Source organism: Urocampus carinirostris, chromosome 9 (assembly GCF_059441175.1).
Source record: "Urocampus carinirostris isolate Australia breed hairy pipefish chromosome 9, RoL_Ucar_1.0, whole genome shotgun sequence".
NCBI classification, from domain to species: Eukaryota; Metazoa; Chordata; class Actinopteri; order Syngnathiformes; family Syngnathidae; genus Urocampus; species Urocampus carinirostris.
The window spans coordinates 21943647-21954829 of NC_142357.1; the positions used below are offsets into that span (position 1 = coordinate 21943647).

General features: G+C 38.1%; 1 protein-coding gene across 2 annotated transcripts; it reads left to right on the forward strand.

Moving 5' to 3' along the window:
• Window positions 1–3017: 3017 nt before the first annotated feature.
• tmem33 (transmembrane protein 33) lies at window positions 3018–11015 on the forward strand. Of its 2 annotated transcripts, none has more exons than XM_088344865.1 (8): window positions 3018–3173; window positions 4080–4147; window positions 5316–5410; window positions 5488–5675; window positions 8018–8085; window positions 9388–9521; window positions 10043–10126; window positions 10198–11015. In XM_088344865.1, the coding sequence occupies exons 2-8, from the start codon at window positions 4103–4105 to the stop codon at window positions 10325–10327; spliced, it is 744 nt and encodes a 247-aa protein (XP_088200991.1). In that variant the 5' UTR covers window positions 3018–3173; window positions 4080–4102; the 3' UTR covers window positions 10328–11015. The 2 variants fall into 2 exon arrangements, with proteins under 2 accessions (XP_088200991.1, XP_088200992.1); XM_088344866.1 differs by lacking the exon at window positions 3018–3173 and adding an exon at window positions 3329–3426.
• Window positions 11016–11183: the final 168 nt, after the last annotated feature.

Sequence of the window (11183 nt, forward strand, 5' to 3'; positions counted from 1 at the left end):
ACTTTCTTGTCTTAGTTAAAAGCCTCCCTGCAGCATTTTGTACAAGCTGAAGGCTCCTCATTTTGGACTTCAGGAGAGCGGAGTGTAGTGCATTACAGTAATCGAGACGGGAGGTAACAAAATAAATAAATAAATGTTATTTTTACCTGGACACCGTGCAATATTTGACTGTTAGATGTCGCTGCATTGTGCAGTGCAACACAATATGAGTGCTATACAGTATAAGGAAAATAACACACTCAAAGTGACCATTTTTCTTCTCAATTTTGTGCCCGCCTTTCAAAGTGCCTTTTTTTTACCTGTAGCAGCAAGTTAGCAAACATTCATGTCACCTCCCTCTAGCTGACCCTCATATTATGTAAATATAATAGTCAGTTTCTTGACTTTGGTGTAATTTTGTCAAAAAATGCACGTTTATAATCGGTGTTACCTATTCAATGATCCCCCTTTATGTGGGTGTTGGGTCCCAAAATGAACCCCTCCGCAAGTCAGAGCCTTTAATGTTTTACAATTATCATTCAATTAAATACTCAATTATAGTGCAGCACGGCAAATGAGTGGTTATCGCATCACACTTTCGAGGTAATCAGTTCAAAACCAGCAACCAGCCTTCCTATGTGGGGTTTGCATGTTCTTCCCTTGCCTGTGTGGGTTTTCTTTGGGCACTCCGGATTCATCCCACATTCCAAAAACATACATGTCAGGTTAATTGGCCGGTCCAAATTGTCCCTAGGTGTGAATGAGTGAGTGACTTGTCTGTCTCTGCATGTTCTCTGCAACCAGTTTAGGATATCCCCCTGCCCATCACCCAAAGATGGCTGGGATGGGCTCTAGCACTCCGGTGACCCTAATAAGGATAAGTTGGTGCAGATGAATCAAGGAAGCAAGGTTTTGGGTGCTCTGAGGAGAGTGAAATTGTGAGAGACAGAACAAGTAGTAGTGGAACTGAGCAAGCGTGTGGATAAGAGAGCACTCGGTTGGTTTGGACACATGGAGAGGATGGATGAGGAGCGAATGTTGAAGAGGATCTACAGAGCAGAAATAATTGGAAGGAGACCAAGAGGAAGGCTGCGATTGACATGGATGGATAGTGTTATGAGTGCTCTGCAGGAAAGAGGTCTATAGGAATGAGTGGAGAGGTGTTGTGAAAGGATAGTGGGATTTTTGGACTCGTTCTAAGGGATGGGCAGGGCACCCGCATGATGCGGCAGGGGTAAACCAGTGAAAGCTGCCGGGCCCTTCTTTTGAACAGAAGAGTGTGTTGTGTCACCCTGACCCAAGTGACATGGCCGCTTTCTTGTGTCCCGTTTCATCTGGAGGGACGAAGGCATGACCAACTTGGATGTCGATGTGCTTAACTTGTTTGGGTGTTTGGGCGTTTAGGTTGGCCATGGTCCAAAAATTGTTGTGTGCTACTTTTTCCCTTTTTATTTTATTTATTTTATTCTATTTTATTTTCTTGATTTTTGTATGTGGTGTCTTGCTGTCGGTCACCCCTCTCGAGGGATATGACCAGGGTAGATAGAATAGTGCAAATGATGGGTGGATGGATACTCAATTATACACTGAAACAAGTAAAGTCAATTCATGTTTATTTGTATAGCCCTTAATCTCAAAGGGCTGTACAGACCACAGTTTATTGCTAACTACAGACTATTATTACACCATCCCCTGATCTAAAACCTACACAAGGGCAAGGCAAAACTCAAAATCCTCAACATGAGGGAAATGAAACAGACAAACAACCCCTTTTTAAGGGCTTAAGTATTTGATTAACCAGTAAAAGCAGCCTACTGCATAAACGTTTGTTTAGAAAATATATTTTTCAAATAACTACTGTATTGTCAAACAATGATAAACTGTTTAGCCAATTAGAATGCTGAACACAACACACAAAGCTCACTCGCAAAGTAGCATACCTGTCAAGCTGTACGTTTTTGCCGTACAAAGTACGTTTATTATGCATTTTAAGACATGTACGGTGTACGAGAAAAACTGTACGGAAAAACGCAAGTTTGTCAATTATGGGTACCATCCGGTATACACAGACTATCACGAAACGGCAAATCACTCAAGTCAAACGAGTTTGCCACGGTGGCCTCCATCCCTGTATCGTTTTTTTCGTTGCAAACGAAGCGAGCGGTTTGATGTAGTGAAAGGAAGTCCGTCTCTTTTTAGAGAACCAGCTTTTTCGGCTCAACTCAAACGGCCTACTTGCTTTGATGCATTATATTATGAATTATTATTTTGTATAAGGAAGTTAAGAAAAAAAGGAATTATAAAATTGAAAAAAGACAGGTTTGTGGTTATCCCTTATATCAGTATATTACCAACAATAATTCAATGCAGGAAATGAATTAATAATTTGGAATAAGATATTGTATTATTCTACTTAATTATATTTGCATGTATTTTTTTCTTCTACAGTGAACGTCCAAGCTACTTAAATTTTTAACTTTCTTTTGGAATAAACCTCATTCATGTCGAGCAACTCAGGATCTCACAACAAAATGTTAATTAACCACATATATATGCTATAATGAAACACATGTACAATTTAACATGTTAAACTACATAATGGCGGCGCCCTCTGTTGGCTGCGGCTGCATCGACCCGCTACAACGGGTCAGGTGTATCGACATTTCGTTCTGTGTACATTGTTACAAAGAATGACAATACAAAGGAAATTATTATTATTATTATTACATAAATGAACACGTTTGAAAAAAATATTGTGTAAGATTATTTTGTAAGGGAAAATACGACAGTTTGTAAGGGCATGGAGCCGTGGAGGTTGACAGGTATGAAGTAGCAACACCGTGAAAAGTAAACTGCATTGTTGCAATGGATTGCTCTGTTGTTCCTTTTAATGACATTTATTTTGAAACCACCACAAGACGCTAAATAATACACAATTTAAAAAAAAAAAAAAAAAAAAAAAAAAAGGTATCCATGACGTTCATATCCGCGCTCCTTAAAGTCGATTAGAGGTACCGGTACTTCACCGATCCCGGAAGTGTCTTTTTTGCCATCATCGCGTTATTTTACGAGATTGTCGTGGTCCAACCAAGGAGGTCAGCTGATCATTCACTTCAATCGCGCGTGTGTGAGAAAGCTGATCGACCCACTAAAGCAGAATCAAATCGGGAAAGTGATTTCACGTATCAGCACTGGCAAGTTATGTCTCTTATAAAATAACAAAATAAAACTTTCCTATTACGCTATCCAAACAGAAACGTTCAATTATAACGCACCGGTTGGGAATGACGCCATTAGCCTAGCCCCTACCGTTAGCCAAAAGAGAAGGTTCTCGATTCACCTGCTATGAGTTACCGCTGACGAAACGTTTGAAGGCAAACATTTATCGCCATATAATAACCCGACTATATTCTCTGTCGTTGGGCGAGTTTCCCCTCTCTGCTCAATGTAAATCTGCGGTTTAAAGCCTACTAATATGAAACTTGTACAGTATAGCTTGTTGGCAGGCATGCTAAGCTATAGTGATGCAGCAACTCTGACCTAAATGTTACGTTCTTGCAATATGCTATGATTGTCAAAATTCTACCATCGAACAGGATGGCTCGGTGTTCTTACATTGATAATCTAATGTATGATCTGAATTGTATTCCTATTGATATCTACTCCACCTTTTATTATTTAACGCATCTTGAGTTAATCTTAATCTTTTTAATATTTGTAATATTCTTTTATGAATACATCTTAGTTCTATTACGCTGGCTACTGTGTGGACTGCAGAGTAAGAATTTTACAGTGCAGGGAATCGTGGTTCTTTACTGTGCATATGACACTAAACAATTTGAATTTAGTAACGCAGTTCTGATTTAGTGTTCCCTTAACCACCAAAGTCGCAGGGGAACCATTTCCTGTGGTGTGTCTTGGGCAAGTGCAGCCTGGTGGCGCCCATCCCGCTCCAGGCCATCAATTCAACTCAAATGTCGTTTACATTTGTGAAGTGATCCATGCTTTTAAATACTCCCAGCACAATATTAATTCGTTTCAGGAATTTACTTCTTACCGATAAGAAAGTTGACTGAATTTTGTTTTTCTTTCCTGAACAGATTGACAGAAAGTACAAGTGAAAATGGCAGACAACGGCCAACAAAACTCTCAAAGGCCGGGGCCTCTGGTAAGTTAGTCGCTTTAATTCACATCAAACAAAAAGCAAGGGCTTCTCTTAATGGTACAGTGTATACTGTATTATCAAGCACATTTTAGTGGTAAAAATCAATATTGACTGAAATAACGAAGGGGGGAAAATACCTGAACAATTGTTTAAAAATGCATTTTAAAAAATACTCCTAGTTTGAGAAATTTGCATATAAGATGAGCCTCACCTTGAAGGACATATAATGATCCCCCACCTTGCTGGTATGGGTACCTGAAAACAAAACACTGTAAACGGCTCAGCAATAAAAAAAGAGATGTAAAATTATGGAATGTGGTAACTTGAAGTCTCCATAGTTGGGATTCTTTCTTGTGCAATTGGTACTTACTGTATGTAGAGTTGCCCGACAATACAGCGACATCTTATAATACAGCCCCTAATAATTCCTGCTTAATTTTGCTAGAGGTGCAACAACTAAGCAATTAATCAAATTAATTGACAAATATTTTTACAACCAATCATTCATATACCAATTGAATTTTAAGTTTCTCTAAATTCAGAAAATAATACGGGTAGTGTCTTTTTCATCAGGGGACTATTTCTATGGCATTATTTTTCGATGCACTTGCAACTTAGTCCAGTCTCCAAGTACTACCTTGTAAATGTTTTACATTCTTTTCACTGTAAAGTCTTTATCATGTGTTCATCCTTGAGAACAATGTATGATCTCGTTGTACATTGTTCACTACTCTATTAGTGACAACAAAGACTTTTGTAATTCTTAAAACTAAATATTTGACATTGTGTAGGTAATTCGTTTACATGATGGAAGACAATTTAATTGTTAAAATCAAACTTTTCACTCATGGGTTTACCTACAATTGTCACAATTCTTAGCACCAGTGTCATGATTTTCCAAATTTCCTTAATACTGATGCTCCCACACATAGAAAAACTAGTAACAAAATTTTCATCTAGTTTTCTAGAGTAGTTAAATAATCAAATTTTCTTTCTTTAAAATATGTGGATTTAAATGAAAGCCGTTTTCATTAAGCTGATTTCACACAAATTGATAATCTATCACAATATTGATTACTTTTTAGATTTGAATATGACTAAATATGTTACACAATGTCAGACACATCGAACACTACTTTGTGTTAAGTAATCTTTTACCATTGTTTTGTAGCAATTTTTATTGAGCAACAAACTGGATACGGCCATGTGGTTGTCCCGCCTCTTCACCGTCTACTGCTCCATCATGTTCATATTACCAATCTTTGGGTGGGTATGCACAAAGTTGGTCGTCTGTTTGTCACGTTACCTAAACCTCTCGTTGTGTGCGGATCTTTTTATTTTAGGCCTCACACTTCGTCCAATTTCTACCAACGGGCACTTCTGTCCAATGCTCTCACCAGCGCCTTGCGCCTTCACCAAAGGCTTCCTAGGTTTCAGTTAAGCAGGGCATTCATGGCGCAGGCGCTGCAGGAGGACAGCTGCCACTACCTTCTCTATTCGCTCATCCTGGTCAACTCCTACCCCATCACGAGTATCCTTCACTTTAATCCACTTGCTTTTAATGGTTTGAACTAAGACAGGGATTTTGGAGTGAAAACCACAGCAATGTATTTCATTATTATTTGTAAACTGGATTATAGTGGTACCTCGACTTGTTATTTTAATTCATTCTGTGAGTACCTTAGTAACCTGAAAGCTTCGTAAGTAGAGACATTCTGAATGTAAATGCGCTAATCCGTTCCAATCCCTACAAAAGTTCAGACTTTTTTTTGTAAATTCTAAAAAAGCATCAGAACATGAAACAAATACATTTTAGTGTTAAATTCTATCCATCTACCTTGGTCATATACCTTCGAGAGGGGTGACAGACGGCAAGACAAACACATATACAAAAACAAAGATTATAAAAAAGGTAAAAGTATCAAAAAACACAAAAAAATTGACCATTGCCAACCCAAACACCTAAACAAATTAAGCACCTCGGCACCAAAGTTTGTCATGCTTTCGTCCCTCCAGATGAAATGGGACACAAGAAAGTGGCCATGTCACTTGGGTCATGGTGACACAACACACTCTTCTGTTCAACAGCAGGGCCCGACAGCTTTCACTGTTTTACCCCTCCCGCATCATACAGGTGCCCTGCCTATCCCTTAAAACACATCAAAACATTCCACCATTCTTTTACAACACCTCTCCACTCATTCCTATCACCAACTAGCGCGCTCGCTTTCACTATATTTAGACCTCTTTCCTGCAGTGCATTCATAAAACTATCCATCCACGTCATCCACTTCCTCCACTTCCTCTTGGTCTCCTTCCATTTACTTGTGCTCTGTAGATCCTCTTTAACATTTGCTCCTCATCCATCCTCTCCATGTGTCCAAACCGAGTACTCTCATATCTTCACGTTTGCTCAGTTCCACTACTACTCCAGTTTGGTCTCTCACAATTTCATTTCTCAATTTATCCAATCTTGTCACTCCTAACATACTCCTCAAACACTTCATCTCAAAAACATCCAATTTCCTTCTCAAATCTGCATTCAGGCTCCAAGTCTCTGCACCATACAACACAGTCGGCACAATCACACTCTCATGCAGTCCTCTCTTTACATCCATACTCATACTCTTGTTACTCATCACTCTCCTCAAAGCACCCAAATTCTTGCTTATTAAATTACCACATAATAAACATCAAGCATAATGTAATGTAAAAAAGGCAGACATCAAAATAACAATAGCCCGACTTGTCAACACTATTTCCGAGTAGTTCCTTTTCGTAAATTCCGAGTCATCATGAAATGTGGTTGAAATGTCTTTGATTTGGATTCAACAGGGTTCCCGTTGATTCTTTAAAGTCTTTAATGGCAATGAATTCTATATTCTAAAAATATGGCCTTAGATGGCATTAAAATTTCTTCAATCCAATTTTTAAAGTCTTAAAAATGATAACAAATTCCTAGGATTTATAATTCTTTGATCTAAAAATATTTAAGATTTATCAATAGTCTTTTTTTTAATAATTCACCTATTTACTTTAGTGGCAACAGTGGGTTATCACAGTAACAGAACTATCAAAACGGTGATTTGGTTTCAGTTGGACCGCTCAAAGCAGACACATGTCTTAGTTTTAGCCACAATACACATAGCCACTTCGGACAGAGACGTTTATTTTGGACCATGACAAATAGTCAATTTAAGTAGAAGTGGCTATCCTACTAACGTTTTTTGCCAGGGACAAAAGCTGTGCCAGGTAATGTGTATGAGGCACAATGTATTCTGTGCAAGAACCATTTCTACTTTATTTGTCTTGTTTGATTCAATTGTGTATTTTTTGTCAACTTGTTCTTAAATTTGATTTCAAAAGCCATTAAAAAAAGTCTAAAACGTCTTGAATTTAACTTACCTTAGGCTGTAGGAACCTTGTTAAATGATAGCTATGTCTTCCTTCCTGCCATCTTGCCGGAACCCCTCATCCTCCATGTCTCTAAACTCTAAAGTGTGACAGTAACACGAAAAGCATGCTCTGATATACGGACCCAGTTTGTTAACGTTCTGAAAACTAAGGGAGCAGCGCATACTGTATTTTTGACTTGGTATCCCTAAATGACCTTTCTAAGTATAGGCAATATTATCCCGTACAAGGAACCACTTAACCTGAAACCTTCGTATGTAGAGACATTTGTAGGTAGAGGTACCACCGTACAAAAGTCTTGTTTGTGTTTTACAAACGTATGACCTACACAGGAAAAATGTGATTGAATCCTCAGTTGGCTTCTGCTCATTTTTGTTCCCCTCATCAAGCCAGTTTTATTAATTTGATATTATTCCCTTTTAGTTGTCTACGTTGTTGTTCTTAAAACCATTGTCTCAGTGAGCATTTTCCCAGTTTTCCTCTTCTCCCTGCTACATGCGACCACGTACACCAAAAGGGTCCTCGATGTGAGTATACCAAGGCCGCCTACACTGGTTGTGAATTGTATCCCTTTATCGTATGGTGGGTGGGATGCACCACATACTTTTACTATAGTATGCAACATTTATTTACCTAAAGAAGAACCCAAAGTTTGGGTGCGTGTGAAAAACACGAGCTAGGGTGACAAACTCAGATGTATTGGTATTTTATTTGTGTAATGATTTGTCAGTCGAATATATCGCTGACCTCAATTGCAAATTATTGAATGTTCTCATCTCAACATCTCTCGGCCTACAAGACTCACCTGTCTATTTTTTTTGGGGGGGGGGATCAAGAAATTGTCATTTTTTTTAATTGACATTGTTGTTTCTTGGTTATTTATGGTGCATTGATGTCATCTGCTGGAAACTTGCAGTATCAGCGGGTTTTATGTGTGTTTTCTTCAAGTTGTAACGTTGTCTCAGAAAATTGACTCTTAAAGGGACAGTGTATGTTATTTTGCGGCACCTAGATGTTGAAATACATGCAAACAGAAAATGTAGTTTTAAAAAGTAAGTAAAAATACTTGAATGATCTTATGAACATGCATTTTTAAAAATACTTGTGTCGAGAAATTAGCATTTATTTAACATATCATGAGCTTCACCTAAAGGGAGCTGACACAATAGTCCGCCATCCTCCTGCTAAGGGTACACTAAAAAACTTGTGAAAGGCTGGGCAAAAATGAGAAGAAAAATGGTGGGGTTTGGTCACTTTTCAGTCTCTGTAGCTTGTATACTTCTGCTTTTTAACTTGTTTTCTGTTACACTACACTTTGGGTGCCCCCCAAGGAAAGCTGAGGTGCCAGCAGACCTGTTCTGATAATAACCGGGGTCATTATGATTTTAAAGTTACATTTTTTTGAGTGGTTGACTGTGTCAACTAACCCTACTTCCAATAACTGACCTGGTGATAACATAGTAACAACATAGCAATAATATAAAGTGTTATTTTATAAATGCATATCAAACAAAATGCTGTTTGCGCTTACTAGTAACAAAAAGAAGCTCTTAGCTTGAAAAATGAGACCTGCAAAACACACCATACAGCTACATCAAGGGGTCAGATAATACACATTTCCCTTTAAATTATACTGTAAAGCAGAATTCAAAATCCCAAAATTATTTTGATTTTTAAATATTTGACAGCTTTGCCTTATGTAAATTTAATTTCAATGATCCACTTCATCATACTGTTGATGAATTGAAATAGCAATGTGGTAGAAATAGATCCGTCTAATTCATCTTTAAACATGGCTGTACATAATGGTACATTTTTTTTGTGGACAGTCGGTGGGCCCCACCAGCATGATGTTCATCAGGAACCTCCTGGACAAGATGTCGACCAATCAGCAGAACATCCTTAAGTTCATCGCCTGTAACGAGATCTTCTTGATGCCTGCCACTGTCTTCATGCTCTTCAGGTTGTCTGCATGAATCCCTAACTTCTTTAATTTGGAAAAAATGAAACCTACTGTATTTTCCAGACTCTAAGGTGCATCTTAATACAAAAGATTTGTGGAAACTTTGGAGCTGTGCATTAGAGACTGGAAAATATCAAAAATAAACTGAAAAAGCATACTTACAATGAAACATTTTGTACTTGCAGTTTATTCTAGTGGTAAAACAAGATTTCATAATTATAGTTTGTGTTAGAAAATAAGTTACCATTCTTTTCTAACGTTTTTCTTGCTGATGCAACCTAGTCCATCACAGAATAATTGAACGTGCCGTATAGTCCAGTGCACCTTTACATATAAAAAATATTTCCAAAAGCCTATTTAGTCTAGAAAATGCGATGACAAAGTTGCCATTGTGACTATAAAACAAACCTAAATCGCTGTTGCTTCTGTGCAGAATATATAAATGAAAAATGTAATGGGTTTTTAGCATTTTTGTTTTGTTTTGTCGTTCATAATATAATATCTTTCTTTTTTGTCACCAGCGGCCAGGGAAGCTTGCTGCTGCCGTTCATCTACTATCGCTTTCTCAGTCTGCGCTACACGTCCAGAAGAAACCCATACTGCCGGTAAATCCTGCAACAAACATTTCAATGTTCCGATCTCGCTTTTTTTGATCGCTACTGATTCTCCCCCTTAGCACTCTGTTCACGGAGCTGCGAATTCTTCTGGAGCATTTCATCATGAAGCCCGCGTGCCCCGCCTTCCTCCGGAGGATGTGCCTCAGCAGCATCGCCTTTGTCAGCCGCCTGGCCCCAACTGGCGTCTGAAGCACTTGCCTCCAACTCCCCTTTTTGCGTTTGGCCAAGGATGAGGATGTGACTCCAATTTTGGATAAGGACAAATGACGGTTGCATCAGTGGGACATGTTTGTTTTTATCCATACAACGACAACTTGACAATGAGCTGCATTTCAAGACCAACCTGTAATGCACTAAAGGTTATTTTTTTGTGTTTCCTACTTTTGTTTTCCTCCCATCTTAATGTGACCTCATCCCGCCATGAGGTGGACTGTATGCTCTTTCATTACACCAGAGCGAATCTTAAATATTGTCCTCTTATTTATTAATGTTCTGAGATTATTAGAAAAAATATGTAGTACATGACTAAAATATATATTTACTTTCATGTTTTATATACTCTTTAAAGCCCAACTTAACTCTTTTGTCACTTCTGCTGTATTTTATAGACCAAGCTTTAAAAATGGGACAATAGGCTGTTGCATTCTTTTTTAAATGAACTCCGTGACGTATGTCACCCATGAATTGGAAGCTGCACTGCTTTTTGATGCTTAATGAATGATTCAATTTCTTTCTTTTTGAATGCATTGACTACCTATGTACTACATAATAGCCTTTACTTACGCCTAAATTTCTTTCACCCGTGTTGACTGTCTATTTAAGAACTATGTTTTGTCACGAGTTGCGCTCTTAACTGAAATAAAATGAATGAACACCATGTTTTTGCAATTGATTCTTTTACAAGTGACTCAAATGTACATGATGATAACACTGTATTACTGGAATAGTGTTTTTCTATCTTGGCAACATTGCATATATTCACTCACACTTTTCTAGTCTGAAGCTGGTATTATAAATCATGCGTTTGCTACCTAAAGTCCCGGGT

Bases quoted from the DNA above. Each gene is read 5' to 3' on its own strand.
- tmem33 (XM_088344865.1), top strand. From the start codon at position 4,103: ATGGCAGACAACGGCCAACAAAACTCTCAAAGGCCGGGGCCTCTG. The intron at 5,676-8,017 runs GTATCCTTCACT...CCATTGTCTCAG, and splicing joins CAACTCCTACCCCATCACGA to TGAGCATTTTCCCAGTTTTC. The intron at 8,086-9,387 runs GTGAGTATACCA...TTTTGTGGACAG, and splicing joins ACACCAAAAGGGTCCTCGAT to TCGGTGGGCCCCACCAGCAT.